At 34.2% G+C, this 22,806-nt stretch overlaps 1 protein-coding gene and 1 long non-coding RNA gene across 12 annotated transcripts in view; both read left to right on the top strand.

The window, feature by feature from the left end:
- LOC110940172 (lupeol synthase) overlaps positions 1-22,806 on the top strand; it is a 30,823-nt gene that overhangs the window by 623 nt on the left and 7,394 nt on the right. For both annotated transcript variants that reach the window (XM_035990698.1, XM_022181734.2), the window contains exons 3-10: positions 20,756-20,941; positions 21,029-21,118; positions 21,204-21,404; positions 21,527-21,611; positions 21,710-21,876; positions 21,964-22,152; positions 22,233-22,346; positions 22,424-22,543. In XM_035990698.1, coding sequence (XP_035846591.1) covers positions 20,756-20,941; positions 21,029-21,118; positions 21,204-21,404; positions 21,527-21,611; positions 21,710-21,876; positions 21,964-22,152; positions 22,233-22,346; positions 22,424-22,543 — 1,152 coding nt within the window. The remainder of the gene's footprint in view (positions 1-20,755; positions 20,942-21,028; positions 21,119-21,203; positions 21,405-21,526; positions 21,612-21,709; positions 21,877-21,963; positions 22,153-22,232; positions 22,347-22,423; positions 22,544-22,806) is intronic.
- On the top strand, positions 11,242-15,186 carry LOC110940174. 10 transcript variants are annotated; one of them, XR_004894310.1, is made up of 6 exons: positions 11,247-11,664; positions 12,085-12,271; positions 12,353-12,612; positions 12,703-12,751; positions 12,836-12,875; positions 12,991-14,434. It is a non-coding gene; the product is annotated as an uncharacterized LOC110940174 (long non-coding RNA). The 10 variants fall into 10 exon arrangements; XR_004894311.1 differs by having other exon boundaries at positions 11,248-11,664; positions 12,353-12,565; XR_004894306.1 differs by adding an exon at positions 14,971-15,179 and having other exon boundaries at positions 11,242-11,664; positions 12,353-13,570; positions 13,662-13,725.

Raw genomic sequence — 22,806 nt, 5'->3', positions numbered from 1 at the left:
AAGAAAAGTATGGTACTCCATCCTAAGGCTACTCGGTGTGGGTAATGGAGGATGGGCCTCCACGTCAGCGGCCACGTAGAATGGGTGTGAGGATGGGGCAAAGAGGATGAACCTAAGAAAATGAAGGATGGGTGTGTGAGAGGGGTTTTGTCATCTTCTGCCCGTCCTCTTCGTCTACTCCCCGCCGATCTTGACGACGACGTGCCACCTGAAATAGTGTTTGGGGGCGTCGCCGGGCTTGGACGACCCCCACACCGAATGGCCTAAGAAAGAGTACACTTGTGCACCCATCTTATATTTATGAAGTTAATAATGACTACCTTGTACAATATTTAGTTTTGTGTGCCTGTTTGCGATGATTATATGAGGACGACCCCACACCGAGTGGCCTAAGAAAGTGTACGCTTCTGCACCCATCTTATATTTATGAAGTTGATAGTACTACATTGTACAATATTTAGTTTTGTGTGCCTGTTTGCGATCATTACATGAGTAATGGTAGTTGTTGTTTTTTGCTCTATATTAAGAAAAGAAAGTAGCCGAAGATGGATAGGATATAAATAGGATATGGATATAGGTTAACACTTATTGTCAGTATGGATCTATAGTGGTTGGTTAGTTTTTTTTTTTTTTTTTTTTGGCGGTTTTATATTTTTCTGTTGCTGCTCTAAATATTCGTGGTTGGGGCTTCAGCATGATGCCTGCCCTAGGATATGAAACAAAACAAATAATTTATTCTTTCATTCCGAAAAAATTGTAACATGTATAAAAGAAAATGATAAAAATGGAATGTTTACTCGTACCTCCAGAAATTAAAAAACAGTATGAACAAGTTTTGCGTATACATGTAAGTAAAGTGTAGGTCCATGGATCAGAAATTTAAACGATTCAGTTTTATGTGTTTTGCTATATTAATTGTCGCAACAGTCTAGTGTTATGTAAGATACATCGCAGGTTATAATAACTCATGGCTCACGACTTATTTGAAAATAGGTTGAAAAAAAAAACTCAAACTAATCAACTTTGCTCAAGTTTGTTGGCTGCTAAAAGATTTCGAGCCGATGAGCCTGCTTAATCGTAAGATGGGCAGCGCACAAGTAAAATAAAGACATTAAAATTAGCAAGAATAAATTAGTGTCCTATTTTGCATCTTGTCCTAATTGCCGCCATGAATTTGTGTTTGTGACTCCTACACTACTCACGGCTTCCGCCACCGTCATGCCATGAGCACCCTCATCTTTCTGACTCTCGATCTTTATTCCACTACCATCACCAACAACGGTTTCACCATCTTCTCACGTCTTTCTTCCATCTGCCTCTCAATCTCCTCATCCCATGTTTCTCTTCTTGTCTTTCGGCCTATCTCGCTATCCTTGTGTGGAATGTGCATTGAACATTTGGTTGTTCAGTGTGAAACATGTATTCACCTTTTAGTTAAGAAATTCATGGAACTAACTTCGTGAGCCATAGTCCAGAGATAGCCCGAGTCGTACACCAGCTCGAGCTCAAGTTTAAGTTGGCTCATTAACAACCCAATATATATAACGATGCACACAAATAGTGGTATACCTAGTGATCTTATTGTTTATCTATTTTTTTATATCTAGATGAATGTCAATGTTGTCCACTTGTACAGAGTTCTACTCATGAGTGAAAATGAGTAAATATCGTAATTATTTATGTAAATGAATTTCATCTATTTTTTATTTTTATATACTTATTAGTTATACCACCACACAATAGCATAACTCTTTAGTGTAACACAAACGGTGGGACGAAAAACTAAGTGGGCTCAGGATAGATGCTAACACCTTTACACATGGCCGGCCCTGGGGATGAGCGGGGAGGACCACCGGCCAGGGCCCGATATTTCGAGGGGCACATTTTTTTATGAAAAAAACCCGATATATGTATGTAAAATATTTTTTTAATAGGGTACACCCATACAAACACCAACATAGGCCCTCGTTACAAAACTATTCTTATTGTTTAGATTAGTTATTAACCCCTTTGGCATTAGATTTAGATCTCTAGTGAGCCTAATACCCAATTTTGTTAAGGCCTAAGGGCACATTTTTTCGAGCTCGAACAGGGTACACGAATTCTCAGGGTCGGCCTTGGCTCTACAAGTAGGCTATGCTCTATCTATTATTGCCTTATCCACCAAAGTGACATGAGTGAGGATTGAGCTTGGATCTCCATTGTAGAACTCAAGTCTCCCTGTCACTTACTTATACCATAACTCACTAATTAATTTTTTTCCTTTCATGGTAAAGTCTATGCAATTAATTTCATAATAAAGTCTATCTGTTGGTGCAGTTTTTGTGTCCGATGTTGTTTGAATATATTAGAATACTTTGTATGCTAATTATTTAATAGTTAGTGAAACGGTCAAACGAACGTGTATTGACCCGCTTGTTTGAAGTGGTCAAACGAGAGAGTTATTCGTTTGACCGTGTGTGTTTGCAAGTGAATGTGGTGTGGCTATAAATACCAAGCATTGGTTCATTTGCAAAGTTTGAAGGTTTTAGACTTGGGGGAGAGATCACCACTTGGTCTCTCCCCGGATGTATGCTCTTTTAGTATGGTTCGGTTTAGCTTGTAATCAGGCCGCTTTGTAACTTTATGCGACCGAAATTATACTAGAAAGTTGTTTTATCCGTCTTTAATCCTCCCGTCTTGAACATAATCACACACTAATCACGTGTTTCGGTCCGAATCATGAACTTACACTATGTTAATTTTTTCCTCTCATGGTAAAGTCCATCTAATTTTTTTAATGGCAAATTTGGATCACTAACGGATCACTAGAGTATCATCATGCCACAAGCATAACCATGCATCCGATCATATCGATCTCCACTAGTCAATAATGCATATACACCAATTCATGAGAAAACCCAATAAATTTGGGAAAAACCAGCTTGTGCGAATCGAACCAAGGACCTCATGGTCTCTAAATCTTATCCCACCCTAAAGATGTCACTAGGTTAGAATGCTATGTCCAAAGTCTATCTAATTATTTTTTTTACCTATATAACTAATTTCATGTTATGTCTATATATAGTAATAGCATAGTATTTAATTAGAGTTAAATGACATTTTAGTTTATGTGATTTGTGTCATTTTCCAGTTTAGTGGAAAGATTTCATTTTTCATTTGTAAGTTCAAAAAGGTTTCATTGTTTTCATTTTTATACCACCGAATTAACTTTTACCATTTTTTCTGTTAACGAGAAGAGGAATTCGATCATGTTATATGTAATTTTGTTAGCTAGAAGGGTAATTCGGCCATATAAAATGATCGAATTGCCCTTCTCGTTAACAAAAATAATGGATGAAGTTAACTTATTGTACTAAAATGTTAACGGTGAAACCTTTTTGGACTCATAGGTGATAAATGAACCATTTGGACTAAACTGTCAAAATGGCTCAAATCACATTAACTAAAATGACATGTAACTCATTTAATTAAATATTGTATTAAGTAGTTTCTAAAATTGATTATATGTGGTTTTTAAGTTTGGCCGGTACGGACCATAGCCGATTCAGCGGCGTATTTAGTTTTCAAATTAAAAACCATGGCCATTAATGGCACATGTCTAGCAACAGGTCCATACGCGACGACGTATTTCATTATAATTTTATGGCTGTGGCTGAAACAATGCTTCTACCTTAAATTAAGGTTAAGTATGTCCCCATGACAATAACACATGCATTATGATCATAGCACGTGCACCATAAGACCTCAAGAAATAGAAAAGACTTCGGAACCACTTATAAAAATAAAAAATCTTAATATATACGTCATCAAATAAAAATAAAAGTTTTTAATTATTAAATAAAAAGAAACTAGTGAATGAACCCTAATATGAACAATATATATAAAATTATAGAAAATATAAAATTATTCATTTTAAATGATGTGTTTACAAGAAAGGAAAGAATTTTGTTTTTGAATACAAAAGAGTTCGTATCTTTTATTTCCAATTAATATTTTCTTATTTTAAAAAGTGTTATCAAAGTAGGAGATGGAATGGAATTAGTTCACGATCTAAGAGCATATATATTTTAAACATATGTATATTGTTTATATGTTTAGCATTTGTGAAAACGATAATAACTAATTATAAATATGACTAGTGCTAATACCCGCGAATTTCGCGGTGTTGATAAATGATATCTTTTATTTTATTTTTAGAAAAAAAAATTACGTTTAAACTGATCATAAAGAAACAGTACGCATGGACTTATTATAGAAATCTGAATCGAACATTAAAATACAACGAAAGTATCATACTATAGATCTAAAATAACCGAAAAGATAAGTAAACAAAGGAAATACGTTTTTTTTTTTTTTGTGAAATATAAATTGAAATCCTATTACTCTAATACTTCTATTTGATGGAGCTTCGTAACCACCTAAGTCAGTAATTAATTTGGGAAGGATCTACATTTGATAACAACATTAAAACATGTAAAGTTTATGAAATAGAAACAATAATAAAAGATAATAAATTATAGATAAAATAGGATAGTATAATACCAATTCATGAGTTACTGTCATTGCAAAAAAAAAAGGATAGTTAGGATCGTCACTAACTTGTATATAACCTTCGACATTGCTAGTATGTTTGTATTCTTGCTGAATCAAATCAAAGACATTTAAAAAAATTTAACAGGAAAAAAAGTCAATCAGATATATGAAATTACGTAATAACATGAAATATTATTGTCAATCTAACAGCAAATAAAATAACAATATTATTGAAATTAAAGCAAGAGACAATTATTCAAAAAAGGAAAAATACTAAATTCAAACGTATGACGCCAATAACGCTCAAAAACTCGAAATAGAAAATTTCACTCTTTATTCTGAATGTGTTCCGAGGTCTTCAACTTCTTATTAGTTATATTATCATTGATACTGAACACTTTGTCATAGGCGTAAACGTCAACCAGTTTACGCCTATTGGTTTCGCATTCAGGAAACTGTAATGTATGTGTTGACCTTCCTGCGTTAACGTCTGAAATCTTTTTTGCATACAATTCTCTCAAGCTCAAGCATTCTTCCGCTTTAAGCTCCTATAAATAAAAGGGTTATCCAGTCAAGAACTTATTACTAAAAGGCCAATTTAAAATTTATAACCATTAATTTTAGCAAATAGCCCTTTGATAATAAAAACCTCAAATTAACAACAGTTTTTTAATTCATAGCTGGTAAAAAAATAACAGATATGGTTATAATGTTGCAACAAATTGAGTACAAAGTTTTATAGCTTTAAGTTACACGTTAGATTGCAATCTGACTCGCCACCAACATAATGTGACCAGCAATCCGACCCTTAACCAACAAAATGCAAATACAATGACCTTTGCCACCCCATACAGCATGCATCACATGACCTCTTCTTTGCGCTTTTGGAGATCAATCTTCAATAGTTAGGCTGAAATCAAATAACCCAACAACAATAATCATACTCTTCTTAGAACAAAATGCATGAAAAAATGTTAAGTTGACTAAATAAATGGGACACATTGCTTATCAAAATTTTTGGGAATATTTGAATATAATATTTCATCAAAGGAATTCGATTATGGAATTTACCGATAGTCGACCTCTATTTTAACTACGGCTTCCGGTAACAGTAAGCGTCGTATCCTTCTATCTAGTGTTCCAGTTTATAAAGTTTCCACTTACTGGCCTCGACATGAAAACTCATTCTTTCAAAGTTTATCAAGTTCATAATATTCAAATCACAACGAAACTATGAAGCAATTGTTCATGTTGACACAGTGAATAAAGCTAGAATCAGATTTTTTATTTTTAATTTTGGAATATACAAATTAGCAACTGCCACTGACAGTTGGCTTGTATTTAAAAGTATAAAAAAGTAAGAATAAGGAAATCAAATCTTCCTTAATAAGTGAGTAGAGTACATACCCAAATAAATGCACACTACATATAACAATGATATAAAGACTTGAAAATATTGATAAACAAAGCTTTACAAAAAACATAAGTGAAAATATCACTTACTCTTTGGAAACCACTATTAATGTCACAGGTAACATTCTATCATTATCCATATGTAACTTAAAATAGATGTCTTTTACCAAATTAGCAACACTGCATTTAACAAAGTAAGTGCATTAGCCATAAATAATAATGAAGTCCATTTAAGTATCAAACGAAGCAAGAAGGATTAATATAAAGAACATATATGTAAGTAAGCTCAATGAGGAAAAATAGGTGCACCACCCCTTATAAAGTTGATAGGCTACTGTCGGAATATATACATATGGTCGGATGAGCAAATGGTAGGGTACCGGTTTCGAACAGGTACCGAATTTCCCGAACGGAAATATATTCGGTACTGACTTTCGATGTTTTTGGTACCGGTATTTACCAGTTCTACCCTGAAATACCGGTACTGAACCGAGTATACCGGTACCGAACCGGGGATACCGGTACCCATTTTGGGGATTTTCGATACCGGTTGGTACCGAGCTCATCCCTACATATGATGCACCCATTTTTCAAACATGAGAAGTAGAACTGTATTATTATGCAATTTATATATGTAACTCAATGCATCTTACCTTAAAAACTTACATAATCTTCATTTTTGGCGGTATTGACAAAGATTATATTCTATGAAAAACTAAAGTGGAAATTGAAGCATTTGTCACTGCTTATGGGAGTAGACTTCACGCATGAATACCAGTCAACATCACTATAATCATCTTCAATAAAAATTGTTTAGTTCCTTGCATGCCATTAACCTTTTCGATTAGTCATCAGAGCATGTGATGCTTCATTGCCTCATACTCTCTGCTCGAAATAGAAAATAACAGTAAATTAAGTTTAAAACTAATGTTTGTAGTAGAGCTTTTAACCCACTTTACATGTATGTATCATAGTTATTAAAGCGAGCGCCCAGGCGCAAATAAAGCCCCGGGCCCAACAATCGCCCTGAGTGTACATCGCGCCTTTAATCTTCAGGTTAGTTCATAATCTTCTACATAGTTATTAAGGCGAGCGCCCAGGCGCGCCTAGGCGTAGATAAAGTCCCGGGCCCAACAAATCGCCCTGAGTGCACCTCGCGCCTTTAATAACTATGGTATGTATAGATGGCATATAGAAGTTGACATGATGCTAGAAGCAAGAATACTTACCTTACAATGTTAATAACCCATTCTTGATCAATGTCATTTCCATATAAAAGCACCACAACACATAACCCTACATGAAAATAGAAGGAGAAAAAGATTAATGTAATGCTAAAAAAGATTGAAACTAATAAGAATAACTGATTTGATAACCGAGCCTTTTTTTAGAACTGATTCATTCATGACACCATCAACAGGTGTTTTCAAATATCTACACAATAATATAAAATAAAAATACATTATTGCTCTGTTGAAGAGCAAATTGTAACCATCGCAAAAAATTGTAATTAATTCATGAAGGAAAGACAAACTTCCATATGAGGGCTAGTAACATGAAACTAAGCTGTTGATATAAATGATTTAAAAACCGATTCAAATCGGCTAGTTGATCCGTCCGGTAGAACCGGTTAAACCGCCCGGTACACCCGGTTGAACCGCCCAATACACCCGGTTAAGTCGTTTCTGAGCCAAATCCGGTAAGTATAAAAATCGGATTTTAAAACATTGGTTGAAATAGAAATTGAGAATGCAAACGAAATGGTAGATAGAAAACATACAATTGTGCAGAGTAGTAGTCAAAAGAAAATAGTCACATACCACCATAGGTTCGAGTTAGAACGGACAATTGCACCAATTTTTGCATATGCAAAGCAAACTCTGAGAAAAATGTATGCCATATATCACTAAAACAAAATAATGGAAGAAACAAATGACTCAAATGGCAAAAAGATAAACAAACAGCAAGATTTATTAAACAAATAATCCTCTTCCCCAAAAAACACTACTCAACAAACACTCAAGAGAATTTACATAATAGTCATGGCATCTATTTTCATGTGTTGTACATTGAAATTTCTGTAGAGAAATACAGTGGCAACTATACAGACATAGTCAACAAATGCAACATGAAATTATCAAATCAGTTGCATTTCCATCCTTGATCGTTGATCGTTTTTCTAATTTAAAATTTGTCCATTCTTTCTGGCTATTAATAATTAAGATAACCCAAAATAACACATTTAAAGTCCTAACCGGCACAAATTTTTACATCTCAGTCAATATTACCTGATATAACTGTTACAATAGTACACCATGAATCTCATTTAGAACAGCTCAACAAATAGTTATGAGTTTATTTATCTATAACTAAAATGAACGACCACTCTTCAATAAAGAAACTTATGTGAACTGAAACACAGAACTCTTAAGCTTAAGAAAAGCACCAATAATAAGATTTAACTAAGTTGATTACCTAGCTATATTTCGGTGGGCTAAGTCTACCTGATTGCTCAAATGTGTGTTGGGGAGAAAGTTATTGAATATTGACACATCAGAAGAAATTAGTTTGCTATTTCTCACGAAGCATTGTTGAGACATAGTACTTTATTAACCATTACCATTCAAATCAAAATCACTTGACTTGGAATGCGACTTGTTTTTTTTTTTTTTTTTTTTTTTGCATAAATAGATGAACAATTTAGTGTTGTTTAGAACAATGTAAAAGGTTGTAGGCTACCCTGTGTTATTTTATATATACACACTATCAATATACTCTTTTTTATTAACATTCCGTGATAGTGCTTACAACTTTCTATATCAAAATTGAACTGTATACAAACTTATAATATCAAAGAAGACTTAAATTCCTTGTCGCTCACACATTATAAAATCAAAAGAGGCTTCGATTAAGACAAAATTCAAATTCTACGTGATAATGTAGAATGTAAAGTTTAGTGGTTTACAAATTGACAAATACTTTACAAAATTAAGAGTGATATACCTGTTTGAGATCTTGTCGAGATAAATTGGACATGGCAAAGAACTTTGTGGCAATGGTACAGGTAATACATCCATCGCCATCTATAATTTCAAAATCAAAACAAATGCAAGTATGCAATCCTTGTTAAAACTCATTTATTAGTGACTTTGCGTTTGAATCCAACATGTAGATTGACATGCCATAGTAATAATCAGACTTCATAAAACATAACCATAAAAAATATAAAGATTAGGGCAGTACCTTGTTAATGAAGCATTAGATCACCTTTGAAGATCTGTGCTGGAAGACGACAAACCCTAGATACGAAACATATCTAGATTTGAAAAAAATGATTCAAAATCAACAATCAAAGTTATAGAATATACAAATCTGAATCGTACCTGGTGTATTGATGTTGTTGTAGTGATACGAATTAGGATTCCAATGATTAATGATGAGAAGAAACAGTTCGGATGATAATATCGAACGATTCACAAATCAAAACATGAAAAAAATCAAGATCAATAATCATCAATAAATATTGAAAAAATCTATGTTGGATCTACAAAGAACACATAAGAACACCTTATCATAATAATATCTTAGTATCGCAATCATACCTTGATGTAGTTGTAAACAAATCGACTGTTATGAAACCCTAGAAAAAAAACGAATGAATATGAAAATCAGATCTTGCAGGAAAACATAGATCTACATATTGGAATTATAAAATCACGATGTTTATCAGAAATATGGAATATCTAACCTTGAATCGGATGGATTATACGCAGATCTATGAAGAGTCTTAGAGAGCAGAGGGAGAGAGGCTTGAGAAACCCTAATTGAGAAACAAAATTGTCGGGTTGTGTGTTTATATAGGAGAACCAATTCGACCCGAATGAATGGAAATGGATCCCGTGTGACTCTTCACCACAGGGAATAGGAATGGATGTCAATTTTGGAGGGAAAATGAAGAATTGAAGCTCTAGATGGAGGACATGTGTCCCCTAATTAAGGCTTTTATTAGGTTGTATAGATGAGGTTTTAGATTTTTTTTATTACGTCCAATAGTAATGGGTGTATAAATATTTCGTTATCCCATCTCCTTTTGATAAGTTTGTTTTTATTTATTGAAGTAGAGATATTTTATTAAAGTATAAGTAAGTAGATAAATAATATTTAGATACTATAAATTGGCAATTTATTTGTGCATATAGGTGTTGTACTTAGTTTTTGTGGAGACTTTAAAAAAATTGATTTTTAGTTTTAGTCCAAAAATGTTTGATAAATTATTTTTAACCCAAAACTATTTGAGTTTTATTTTTACCCTAAACGTTTAATTTTTCAATTTAATCTCATAACTTTTTTACTTTTAACTTTGACCCTCTATGTTTTTCAACTTTCGCAATTTTTTTTACGCTTCGTTCAAATTTTGCAAGTTAACATTAGGCAACGTGCGCGTGTGGTTCAATGTTTTACGTTCCGTTTTACGCTTCGTTCTAAGTTTTTCAAGTTAACACGAAACAACGTGTGTGTGTGGTTCAAGGTTTTTACGTCGGCTATTTTTTCCCATTTAACAGTTTAGTCATAACGTGCAGGTTCTAGATCGATTTATTTGTTATTTTCTAAGTTTTACATCTTGGTCTAATTTCTTCGCTGCAAATTCAGTGTTAGTGGTTGCTCGCGGTGGTGTGACATTATTGCTATTTGGCACGGTTTTACGTCTCCGTCGCAACGCAGAGGGTGCTTAGTACTAGTTAATTATTAATTATTAAGATTATAGAATAGATATAATCATAAATATAAGATTATTTTAATATATATATATATATATCTATACTATATTATAATGCATGAGACAAGGGCATTTTAAGATACCTAAAAAATAAGAACTTTTCCTCCCATTTATTTATAGAAAGACCCCTAAAATGAGGGTAGTTTGGTCTTTTACACACTATTTATTTTTTAGCCCATAAACTTATTACACTTAAATCCCTAAGATTTTAACAAAATTATAGATAATTAGTTATATTTTTCTCTCTCCACAACAAACTTATAATTCTTTTATGCATTCTTACCATATCTTATAAACTATAATGTTTTTTAAAAAATCCAAAGACAACATGACGACCTACACATTTTTGTCGACATTTCGGTAGTTGTCTTGTTTAATATCGACACGTGGATTAAAATGTACAAATAGATGATTCCTTAATGTACAAGTGATTAAAACCCAACCATGCACACCCCAATGATGTTTATGTTTATAAATGATACGATTGCAAGTTTAAATAATTTATTAGTCCCTTAAAAAAGAAATTTTCCACCATTCAGGATATTATTTGTCAGTTATAGTCATTTAACCCAACTTTCAACATTTACAAGCATTATAGCACGTAGTACAAGTATTTAAAGCATCACCATGTTAAAAAATGTTGAAAACGTGTTAAAAGCAGAAAAAAATATGAGTGGCTTTTTTCAAACACCCTTTCTTTCTCCCTGAAATATCTAGATCCATTTTCAAAATTCAAATCTCACTCATCAAATTCTCCCCCCCCTCCCTCTCTCTTATTGACAATAGCAAAATCGACTCTCAATCAACAACTTGGTGCAAACCATTTGCTTCGCCGTTTAACAGTCATTGTTTATGAAGGACAGTTCAATACTTTAATCTTGTTTATGAAGGACAGTTCAATACTTTAATCTCTTTTCCGGATTTCTTAGTTCTGAAAGGTCAGTTGTAGGTGGTTAGTTTTTGTGACTTCCGTTATTTTTGTTTATGTAAACTCTCTTTCACTGCTTTATTCCTTTGCCCTAATTTTTGTAGTCACAATAATTTGCTTTTCCACATGATACTGAGCTTCGTTTGTAGAACGTAGGGTTTTGTTTTCAAATTTAAATCGTTATCCAATGATTTTTCTGTTTTAATACTAAACAGATGTTCTTTTTATTCTATTATTGTAGCTCTTAGGTTATTGAATTGATTTTCTTGAGGTATAAGGAAGTGTTTGTTTCTTATATTTATGATCCTTGTAGGCTCTTTGATGTTGGAGTTTTTATGCCTATTGATTTTATTTGAAGAAAGATAATTAATTACAGTTACTCTGAAGTCTTCAACCCAACTTAGAATTATAAATATTCTTAATTATGCAGGTCTACAACCAGCTCAGAATCTTGAATATTTTTAATTATGCAACTCTTCAACCAGCTTAGAATTTTTCTGCCCTTTGATTAATTTGAGGAAAGATAATTAATTCCAGTTAATACAATGTTGACATATAAAGCAGAGAAAAAAGAAAAGGGGTCCACCAAATATAACCGAGCTCGACTCATTCGTAAAGTAAGTGGGTCGAAATTGCAACCTATATTGGTTGGTTAAATTTTATATACTTCTAGGGATTAAATTTGGTGGTTGTGTTAGGTACTTTTCTTCTGGACCTCAATCGACTGAACCAACTTGGCTTTCAAGATCACCACCAAAAAGGAGTCTATAGAGTCAAATCCCTCAGATTTTTGTCGAACTGTGCTATCACCTACAAGAAAATCAAGAAGAGTGAGGCCTCACCCTAAAGGGTATGATGATAATTTATTTCAACAAGAGAAGTTTGATGACATACGACGTACCTCGATCGAGGTATGCTTGAATTGTAGGTGACAAGATGGGTGGGCTAGGAAAGTTAGGTAATGGGTCAAAACTTAAAACCGGTTTGGGTTGAAACATGTGAAGAACTTTTATGTGTCCAAATTGACCAATCAGGTTGGATTTTGCAGGTGATATGTAAATAGCCAATGTGTCAAAAGAATGTTGCAAGCTCATCAGGTTGATGGCACAAAATGATACTTTCTTAACCAGATTTTCTTTTCTATGATGCTTGATTTACCAATGTAACTATCTTTTTTTTAGGTTCCACAGTCGTTATATACATCCGATGATAGTGTCAAAGGTGATAAAAAAGCCTTTGCAACAGCTAAAAGTCTTCGTAATTATTTTTCAGCAGTGGTAAAATTAGTTTCTCCATTAATAAAATTTAAGTATTTGAGTTGAATAAATTATTTCAGGAAGCAAAAAGGTATAGTAATGGCTATACTAATGTTGGGGCATCTATACCTAGCAAAGACGGCCAAGACGTGCTTGATGACTGCAAGTATCTTCATAATTTGATCGAGTCTAATGATGTAGTTTTTTGCTTAATGATACGAGAGAAAGTCGTCTGCCAACTCTATTATGTGCTGATGCTAATAAGCTTTTGTTTTCTTTGTCTAGGGCGTTAAAGTTTTTCAAATTAATACATTATAAATGTACCAATGAGGTGGTGGTCCATTGTCAAAGGCAAAGCCTTTAAACACCTTGGGAGGTGGAGCTCATGGGTTCGAGTCCCACAGACGATAAGGAATAAACGAAATTTGTCTTTCAAAAAAAAAAATACATTATAAATGCATATAATTATGATATATAATGATTTTTAATTCATTTTCCGTACTCCAGTGTTTATGAACTATGTATGGGACTGGGCACGAAATGTAAAGCATCCACGCGATCAATCTGTTACCACAGTCCACATAGAATTGGTATAATCCTAGACAAGGAATCATTATTAACAACCCAGAAGGTGTTGATGTGTATCATGGAGTCCCAAAGGTTTGTGTTTCATTCATGAACATTTACTTTAACCAACTTAAACTCATGACTTTTTAAATCTAACACACTATGTTCTCTGATCTGCCACAAGTCACTTGAAGATGATGACATTGGGATGATGTGAATGTCGACAACTTTATTGTTGTTTTGCTCAGGTATAAAACAAAAGTTAAATGGCGGTCCAAATGACCAGATTTTTATTTACTATTCTGACCATGGTGGTCATGGACCCTTGGTGTGCTAGGTTCGCGACTAACTCCTTTAAAACTGAAATTACTAAACTAATTTATTGCAATTTTGTAATTTTTTCTGGGATGCCAACAAAACCTTACCTGTATGCAAATGATTTTAATGAGGTTTTGAAACAAAAGCATGCTTCAGGGAACATATGAAAGCTTGGTATGTATTTCTAATGTACTATCATATGCTATAGTATAGCGATGCTGATTTTGGAATTGATATATTTTACCTCGAGGTAATTTTATATTGAAGCCTGTGACTCTGGAAGTTTATTGAGGAGGATCCTCTTCCTCAAGGTTTGATTATTTTTGAATCATAACCTCATTTATTCAACCAAATCTCTCCCCTTTCAGAAAGCCCCTATCAATAAGTAAGTAGAGTTTTAATAAAAAAACATCTTTATCACATTTAAACCTTATTTGTGAAACTGGAATTCTTTTAGTCATTTTGTAGAGGATCCCTGAAGTCTTTCATTAAAGGGTTTCTTTCCAAAGATAGTGTAGTATTGTTTGGATAGCTGATAACTTTTATTCGTGTTAGGGGCTGTTTGGTAGCCTCTTAATGACCATTCAGATGCTACCTCTTAATGGTTTAAAATCTTTGAATGAATAAGAGGTAACCACAAGTCTGAATGGTTAAGAGGTAACCTCTGAATAGTAAACCATCACATGTCACATTCTTCTACCTTCTCATTGGTAAAATTTTTAATGGTTCCATTAAGAGGTAGCCTCTTAATGACCATTCAGAGGCTACCAAACAGCCCCTTAATTGGTAGTAATGATAATTGTTAAATTTGTGTTGCTTTTGTTTGCATGGATGAAGCAAGTTGGATAGTTTGATAACTTTTATTCACGTTTTAATATTTAACTGAATCATCTTGCTTCAAGTTCTGTAAATTTTGTAAGTAGTTAGTGAATAGTTCATAGTATACCTGCTTTTTTGCTTCACTTTTTATTAAGTCTATCAGGCTTAAAGAATTCTAATGGGTATTAATAGTCAACTTGTTATCATTAAGTCGATATAACTGGGTTATTTTCAGATTTTCTTATTTCTTTCTTCTTGATGTATTGATTTTTCATTCTATATTTAGACTATTACAATTTGTTATTAGCAGGGCAAGGGTAACTGGATTTTTGCTTCTTTTTTCTTGATTGATACAGATAAAGGAGAAGTCAAGAGTTTCTTAGAATTCATCAGCTACATAAAGGAAAAATCAAGATTTTATTAGAATTCATCAGCTACACCTATGATGTATTTGGTTTCACTGTTGAACTAAAGCTATCAACAGTGTGTTTTATTATTCTATATTCACACCTAGCATTCAACTAATTCAATATTTTGTGGTTTTGGTTTATCAAAGTTCATCCTTTCATCCCCCGTGCATCTCGTAGTGTCGCAATGTAAAGTGTCACCCCGCCGCATCGCGCGGGCACCCTACTAGTATATATATATATATTTTAAATCCAATCATTTAATATATATTTATTATTTTTAAGAGTGGAGGAGATATTGCACATGGCATTCTTTGAAATGTTTTATTATAATTAGATTAGATTACATAAAATCTGTAAGTAATATATACCACAATTCTCATTTCTCGACATCAACGATCGAGCTCTAACCTTCTACATATAACCGGATATGGTTCTTTTTTCTACGTACTTATCCCACAACTTTATTTCCTCCACATAACATCACAATTTTTATCTTCCATCTTTCCAATCCTAGAAATTAGAATGAACATAACCACCGTCCCTAGGGTTGTAAACGAAACAAACGTTCAACAAACAGTTGGTGGTTTGAGTCATTGTACTAATTAATCAAAATACCCATAATATACAAAAAAACATGGTTTTAGTTCATGACATTATCTTAAAGTGGAAAACCCAAAACTAGATCGAAACAATGGTGATTTTCAAGATTATGATGGCAGGAGTTGTGGTGGGTGCAAAAAAATGCCAAGAGGTGGATACAAATCTGTGTTAAGTGTCTGGCTGTTGGTGTCTATTAGCAAAGAACGGTTATTGGAGAAACGTACCCTACTAGAAACAATGGCAAACATTAATGGTTGTGTTATGTGGTGATGTGTGCCATGGTTTCTAGCAAGCTATGCACACAACTTGGAGGTCATGAAGGAGAACATGCATCATTCCTTTTATTAGTCTAGTCAGTGGCGAAACTTGACTAAAAGTTCCGTCTGAGGGGGGGGGGGGTGGGGGAAGGAAGGAGGTTTTGGGGAAAAATAATTGGCGGGGCGGACCTATATAATTTTAAAATTTTCAGACGTAAAATCGAAAATATTACACTTCTAATCGAAACATTGACGGGGGCGGGTGCACCCCCGTCCCTTCAAAGCTATGCCCATGAGTCTAGTAATGCAATAGTCATTTTATTCTTAAGAGTAGTTCATTTAAAGCGTACGTAGTGGGTTGTTGTTGTCAATTGGTATAGAGATCAAGAGGGACTTGTATTAGATTGTGAAAAGTTGTAATTAGGGTTTACACAAGAAGGGTGTTTATATAGAACACCATATTACACATCTAGCCTCTATACAATAACTTATTGTCTTCTTTCCAACACTCCTCCTCAAGTTGAGTAGGGGGGTCACCAATACTTAACTTGCTCAAGCAGCTTGTAAAAGTGTTTCTGTTGACGGCTTTTGTAAGAATATCTGCGAGTTGATCTTTTGACAATACATATGGGAGCTCTATGATTCTTTCCTCCAGTTTCTCCTTGATGAAATGTCGATCTACCTCCACGTGTTTTGTTTGATCATGTTGAACTGGGTTTTCTAAGATCTGTATTGCAGTCGTATTATCACACATAACTTTACTGGGTGCCATTTGTGAAAAACCAATGTCTTCTAGTAGCTTCCTGATCCAAAGAACTTCGCTTAACCTCGAGCTATACCTCTAAATTCCGCTTCTGCACTCGACAGAGCAACAACCTTCTATTTCTTACTTCTCCAGGTAACAAGATTAACTTGAATTCTGAAATTAGTGTATGCCAGCGAGCCTTTTGTATCGGATCAACGCCAACGTGTCTTGTTTTTAAATTTTCCCAAATTTCTTTAGCAGTCTTGCAATACAACATCTTCCGGTATTGCTTGGAACAGATTGTTGGTACACTTTATGTGGACGCGACTCGATTCGATTCGACTCGATTCGGTTCGACTCGGCTAGGTTCGGCTCAAGTCCGACGTTGCGACATTCCTCCGTCGTGCGCCCCAGAGTTCGACACGCGAAGCACGGAGAGCCGCGAACCATTTCCCGATGCCACATCACCATGACATCACCATAATGATGTCATGATGATGTCATGTGATGACATATCAATGCTAGTCAACGTGAATTCTTTCATTTGAGCCAATTAAGTGTTGTTGTCTGTCTTTGCTGCATGCTAAAAGCCTATGAAGAACCTGAATGGTCATTTGACGAAGAACCCAGCATGAAGTTGACGAAGAACATATTTGGCTGATTGGTCTCGACGAAGAACCAAGTGATTCACATATGATGAAGATCCCTCACCATGTATGACGAAGAACCATTTTTATTATGCATGACGAAGAACCATCTATTCTTCGTCGAATCAGCAGACATGCTGTGCCTATATACAGAACATAACACAGAAACACAGAAACAGAGAAGAGAGATAGAGAGCTTATTTCAGAGAGTTTGTTTATTTCTAATTGAATCATCTTGTATCAAACTCTTTGATTTGAATATACGAGTGAACGTTAATCGTTATATCTTTGTCGTGTTTATCTCTCGCTCAGTTTGTATCGTAACGTGGATTCCGCACTCGTTACGGTATCCGAAACAAGATCTCGTAGTTGTCCGACGATCCGTATCGGGACCTACACAGATAAGCAATTGTCGGCTTATCTTTCTTAACAGTCGTTTGTGTATTTTCTACCGGTTCAATTGTTTCCCAAAGTCCATTCTCTTCCAAAATCGTTTTGATGCGAATTGCCCAAACCGTATATTTTGTCGGTTTCAAGATTGGACACTGGAATTGGGAAAGAGAACTTCCTTCCTTTTGAATTACGATTTGTGGAGTTGGTCCGGTTGTTCCTAACATATCTTCTGATCGAACAATCTTCACTGTTCACCTTTTCGACAAACTTTATTTTCTTGGTTTCGCTAAACCTCTAATCCTTAACTCGCGTATAACCCAACGCGTAATAATCAATCAATCTAATTCACACTAAACCCCGGAATCAAAACCCTAGATTCCAAACCCCTAGTTCGATAACCTTGAACCGAAAATTAAAACTGAATACTTGTGACTTTAAAATAAACATATCGCGAATTCCCTACGATGCCTAGAGCCTGATGCTCTGATACCAATTGTCGCCAAGACTTGATCTTTGATTTCTAGAACATAAACGATAATCTAAACTTTATTGAATACTAAATTTGAAAACAATGGAATGAGTTTTACCAATGAATTCTAAGCCTTATTTATAGTTTCTAGTGGGTGCGAGTGAATAGACGCGTCTCTTCATGAACGGGTGCATCTCTTGGATTGTGTGGATGAGAATCAATCTTGAAAGGTAGTGTCTTTTGATCAAGAGTCATGTCCCTTCCTCTTTGTGTGGCTGCCATCGATCAAGAGGTGCCTCTACAAGGGATTTCGCAAGCCTTGGGGTGGTGGTTGTCAAGTTCTGTTTTATCAACTTTAGTCCCCATACTTTGTAACCGTCATATAACTAACTTTTAACTATATACTAATAAACCCTTGTAGTATAGGATGTGTAAGGATTATCGATTCAGAAACTGTCTGTTGGAATTTTGCAATATAATTCTGATGTATATGGTTGATTTGGTCATTAAGTGGGAGTGAGTTATGAACATGTAAGTGTTTATATATAGTATTAATTTATTTATACTTGACATACCTTTCAGAATTATCAAAAGATAAGATTTATAGTTGCACATGTATTAACAACAATCCCACTTATGATGATATATAAAAAAGATGATCATGTAGACTAATTCTTAATGAAACAAAAATACTCATTTTAAAATGCTTATAATCCTTGCAATTTCTTCAGTTTTGTCAAATAAAAAAGGGTGTTCCACCTTGATCTATTTTTCATGAAGTGGGTTCCCCCTTGAATAGAAAGCAAAACATACATCCTATAACTAAGTCCATAGTGTGTGACAGTGTGAGCATATAAAATAATCAGAAAGTTAAATTATTTGTAACCGAAATGAAATTGCCTTATATCCAGAACCTTGAGAGCAATAGGAAGCATCCATACTGCCCCAACATGACACTTTCCCATACACTTAAGCAATTTATTAATTAATCTACTTGAAGAACATCTTCACATCTTGAGGAAGGCCCCTGCACAATATAATTTACCTAATGCACTTGCTTCCCGTTGGAGTGGCTTTATTCTTAGTTGTCAAGCGTCCACTATCACATGATTCGACCTTTCAGATGGCTCCGAATTGACTAAATTTGCAAGTTAGGTCCTATTTACTAAAAATTTCCAAAAACACTGTCTTCTTGGAGCTCAAAAACTTAATCAGTTCCTTGTCGACTAATCGTATTTAAATTCATCCTTGATATATTGTCTTTGTGTTACTCTTTTATATTTAAACCCCCCAAAAAAAATTGTACTACTTCTTGATATATATACAAAAAGTTAAACTAAAGTTATTAGTATAAGGATCTAAGTATCATTAGTGTAAACTACGTTTTAGGAGTCAAAGTTGTATATTGTAATTAGGTAGGGATATGATTAAACTGTAATTTGGTCATTAGGTAAGTGTTGCATCGTTTGAAGGCACCAGTTTAGTACACATTTATGCATGTCGATATATAAACAATCGGAATAGCATGATAATAAACAACTGGAATAGCACGATAATTAAGATTAGATGTTCAAGGGTTAAAATCTGTTTTTTTTTGTTGTTTTTTCAATTGATTTGCCCTCTTGATTTTCAATAGTTTAAAGTTCCAAAAGTCTTATAAAGATTTGAAGGCATTAGAAGCCTTTTTATGTTAAAAAGATAGGAAATTGTTAGTTGTTTGGGAGAAAGTATTTTATCACATAAAAAATCATAGTCTAGGCATTGAGAAGGTTTCACCTTAAACGGCTAAAAACATAATGTATTCCTCTTGAAACTTGTTCTCTTCGAAACAAATCATGGAGCCGTGATTGGTCTTTGTTAAACTAACCGTTGTGGGTTAGCTAAGAACTTGTTAACGGAACCACGTCATCTATTAACGGATGGAACACCGTGCCTCTCTGTTAATGGAGTTAGTTAATGGAAACATAGTTACGTTAACAGGTATTGGGTGGGGCCTATGGATGCATCTACCAATCACAATCCACCTTCATTTTTATATTTTTGTGTGTTTAGTTAATGGTATTGGGTAACCCACAAAACAATGTTAATGGGAATTTAGTTAATGGTCAAGTTGTGACGTAGTGGTGATGTGGCAATGGGTTAACGGATGTTTTGTTAATCCACAACACATAGTCTTACTAAGTGTTTCTAAAATTTTTGAAAACATTAGTTAAGATTATTAATGGTTTTTAAACTTGTCGCCGCTAAAAGTTTTAGCGGCGACATTTGGGAGTACTGGCGGCGACAAAAGTCGCCGCTATTGCGAAAATTCTTTGTAGTGAGAATCATGTTTAAACTAATGCATATTACTATAATCAGCTTACTAATTAATTTATACTTACAATATTCTTGACATTAACTTGTTTTGATACTATAATCAGCTTACTATTTAATTTTTACTTACAATATTCTTGACATTAAATGGACATGTCACCTTTTTAAATTTTGTAAATGAGGTGATTGTATAGTCCAGTTTTGTGGAACCTTGTTTTTTCTATATATTTATCTGGTCTATTCAAGCAAGTAAAATCGTCTCATTGAGCTAGTAATTCAACACTTTTGTATGTGTTTGTGAACTCAGTTAAGAAAGGAGAACCAAGTTAAAGAAATACCGAACCCCATAATATTGAAAGAAACAGACGAAGTGACAAATGAAGCAGTCACAACTACACTCCGAAGAGCCATTAGCTTCTATTCCACTATCCAGGCCCATGATGGCCACTGGCCTGCTGAATCTGCTGGCCCTTTGTTTTTCCTTCCTCCACTGGTAATTATGCTAGAATCATCAATTATTCATTTACAATAATAACAATAATAGGCATCTTGGTTATTCAAGTAATATGTCTATATACAGGTGATAGCACTATATGTTACAGGAGCCATGAATGAAATTCTAACACCTGCACATCAACTAGAAATCAAACGCTACATATATAACCATCAGGTAATTGCAACATTTTGTATAGTTTTGAAAGTTTTTGCTATGATTATATGTTCCATTAGGTTGTGTTTTGATTTTATGGTGACAGAATGAAGATGGAGGTTGGGGACTACATATTGAGGGTCACAGCACAATGTTTGGATCAGTACTAAGTTACATTACCTTGAGATTGCTCGGGGAAGAAGCCGATAGTTGTGCTGAGGACAAGGCAGTTGTTAAAGGTCGTAAGTGGATCGTTGACCACGGTGGTGCAGTTGGGATTCCTTCATGGGGAAAGTTTTGGCTTACCGTTCGTTTCTTATGGCTTATGTTTCCAAACATTTGTTTACATTTTCATAAACACTAACATGTGTACTTTTTTATGATAAGTATTTAAAAGACATATGTTTAATATCTTCTGTGCTTTTGTAGGTACTTGGTGTATACGAGTGGTCAGGCTGTAATCCTATGCCACCTGAATTTTGGCTCCTCCCTAATTTTTTCCCTATTCATCCAGGTTGGTTTTCTACTAAATCTAGCAACCTCACACTAGAATAGATTTACTAGTTGGTATTATAAAATCAAATTAATAATGTCATGAATGTAAAAACACAGGAAAAATGTTGTGTTATTGTCGCTTAGTTTATATGCCAATGTCATACTTATATGGAAAAAGATTTGTGGGAAGAATAACCGGATTGGTTAACGCACTAAGGCAAGAGATTTATACCGACGCGTATCAGGATATTAATTGGAGTATAGCACGAAATACTTGTGCAAAGGTTTGTTAAGATATCGTTGAAATACTCATATTAATATCTCATTTTAAACTCACAAATTATATATCATGTGGTGATTATGTATTTTAGGAAGATCTCTACTATCCACATCCTCTTGTTCAGGATATGGTATGGGCCATACTTCATAATGTTGCTGAACCTATTTTAGCATGTTGGCCTTTTTCAAAATTACGAGAAAAGGCCTTAAAAGTTGCAATGGAGCATGTTCACTATGAAGATCGGAGTAGTAGATATCTCTGCATTGGATGTGTAGAAAAGGTATATAATATGTTTTCATCAGTAAAACATAACATGTTTCAGTTGTTCTAATTTTAACAGGCAAAAATTAATTTTACAAGGTTTTATGTTTGATTGCAACCTGGGTGGAAGATCCAAATGGGGACGCGTATAAGCGTCATCTTGCACGACTACCTGACTATTTTTGGGTTGCTGAAGATGGAATGAAAATGCAGGTTTTGTCACTAGTTACCAAGTCATGTGTTCATGTTGATTTTTTATTTGAACATAAATGTTTAATGTCGATTTTCAGAGTTTTGGCTGTCAAATGTGGGATGCGGCCTTTGCTGTTCAGGCGATTATGTCAAGTAATCTAACAGAAGAATTTGGACCAACTCTTAAGAAAGCACATGACTTTGTAAAATCCTCACAGGTCTGACAACTGTTAGATATAATACATTTATATTATTTTAAGCTAGATAGTATTGTTATTATTATTAATATTAGGTTTAGTATAAGTTAATTATGGGAGGCGGTTATCACCGAATGAAACAAGCAGTATATGTATTTCTGTACTTCGACATTATTCATTTTATCAAGTCATATTCATATGAACCAGTTTCTTCATTCATATAACCCTATATTCAGAAATCTCGAAATCTAACAAAGTGGTATCAGAGCCACATCGATCGAATT

The sequence above is a fragment of the Helianthus annuus genome, chromosome 5, assembly GCF_002127325.2.
Source record: "Helianthus annuus cultivar XRQ/B chromosome 5, HanXRQr2.0-SUNRISE, whole genome shotgun sequence".
Lineage (NCBI taxonomy): Eukaryota > Viridiplantae > Streptophyta > Magnoliopsida > Asterales > Asteraceae > Helianthus > Helianthus annuus.
This window is presented reverse-complemented; position numbering and strand designations above follow the sequence as displayed.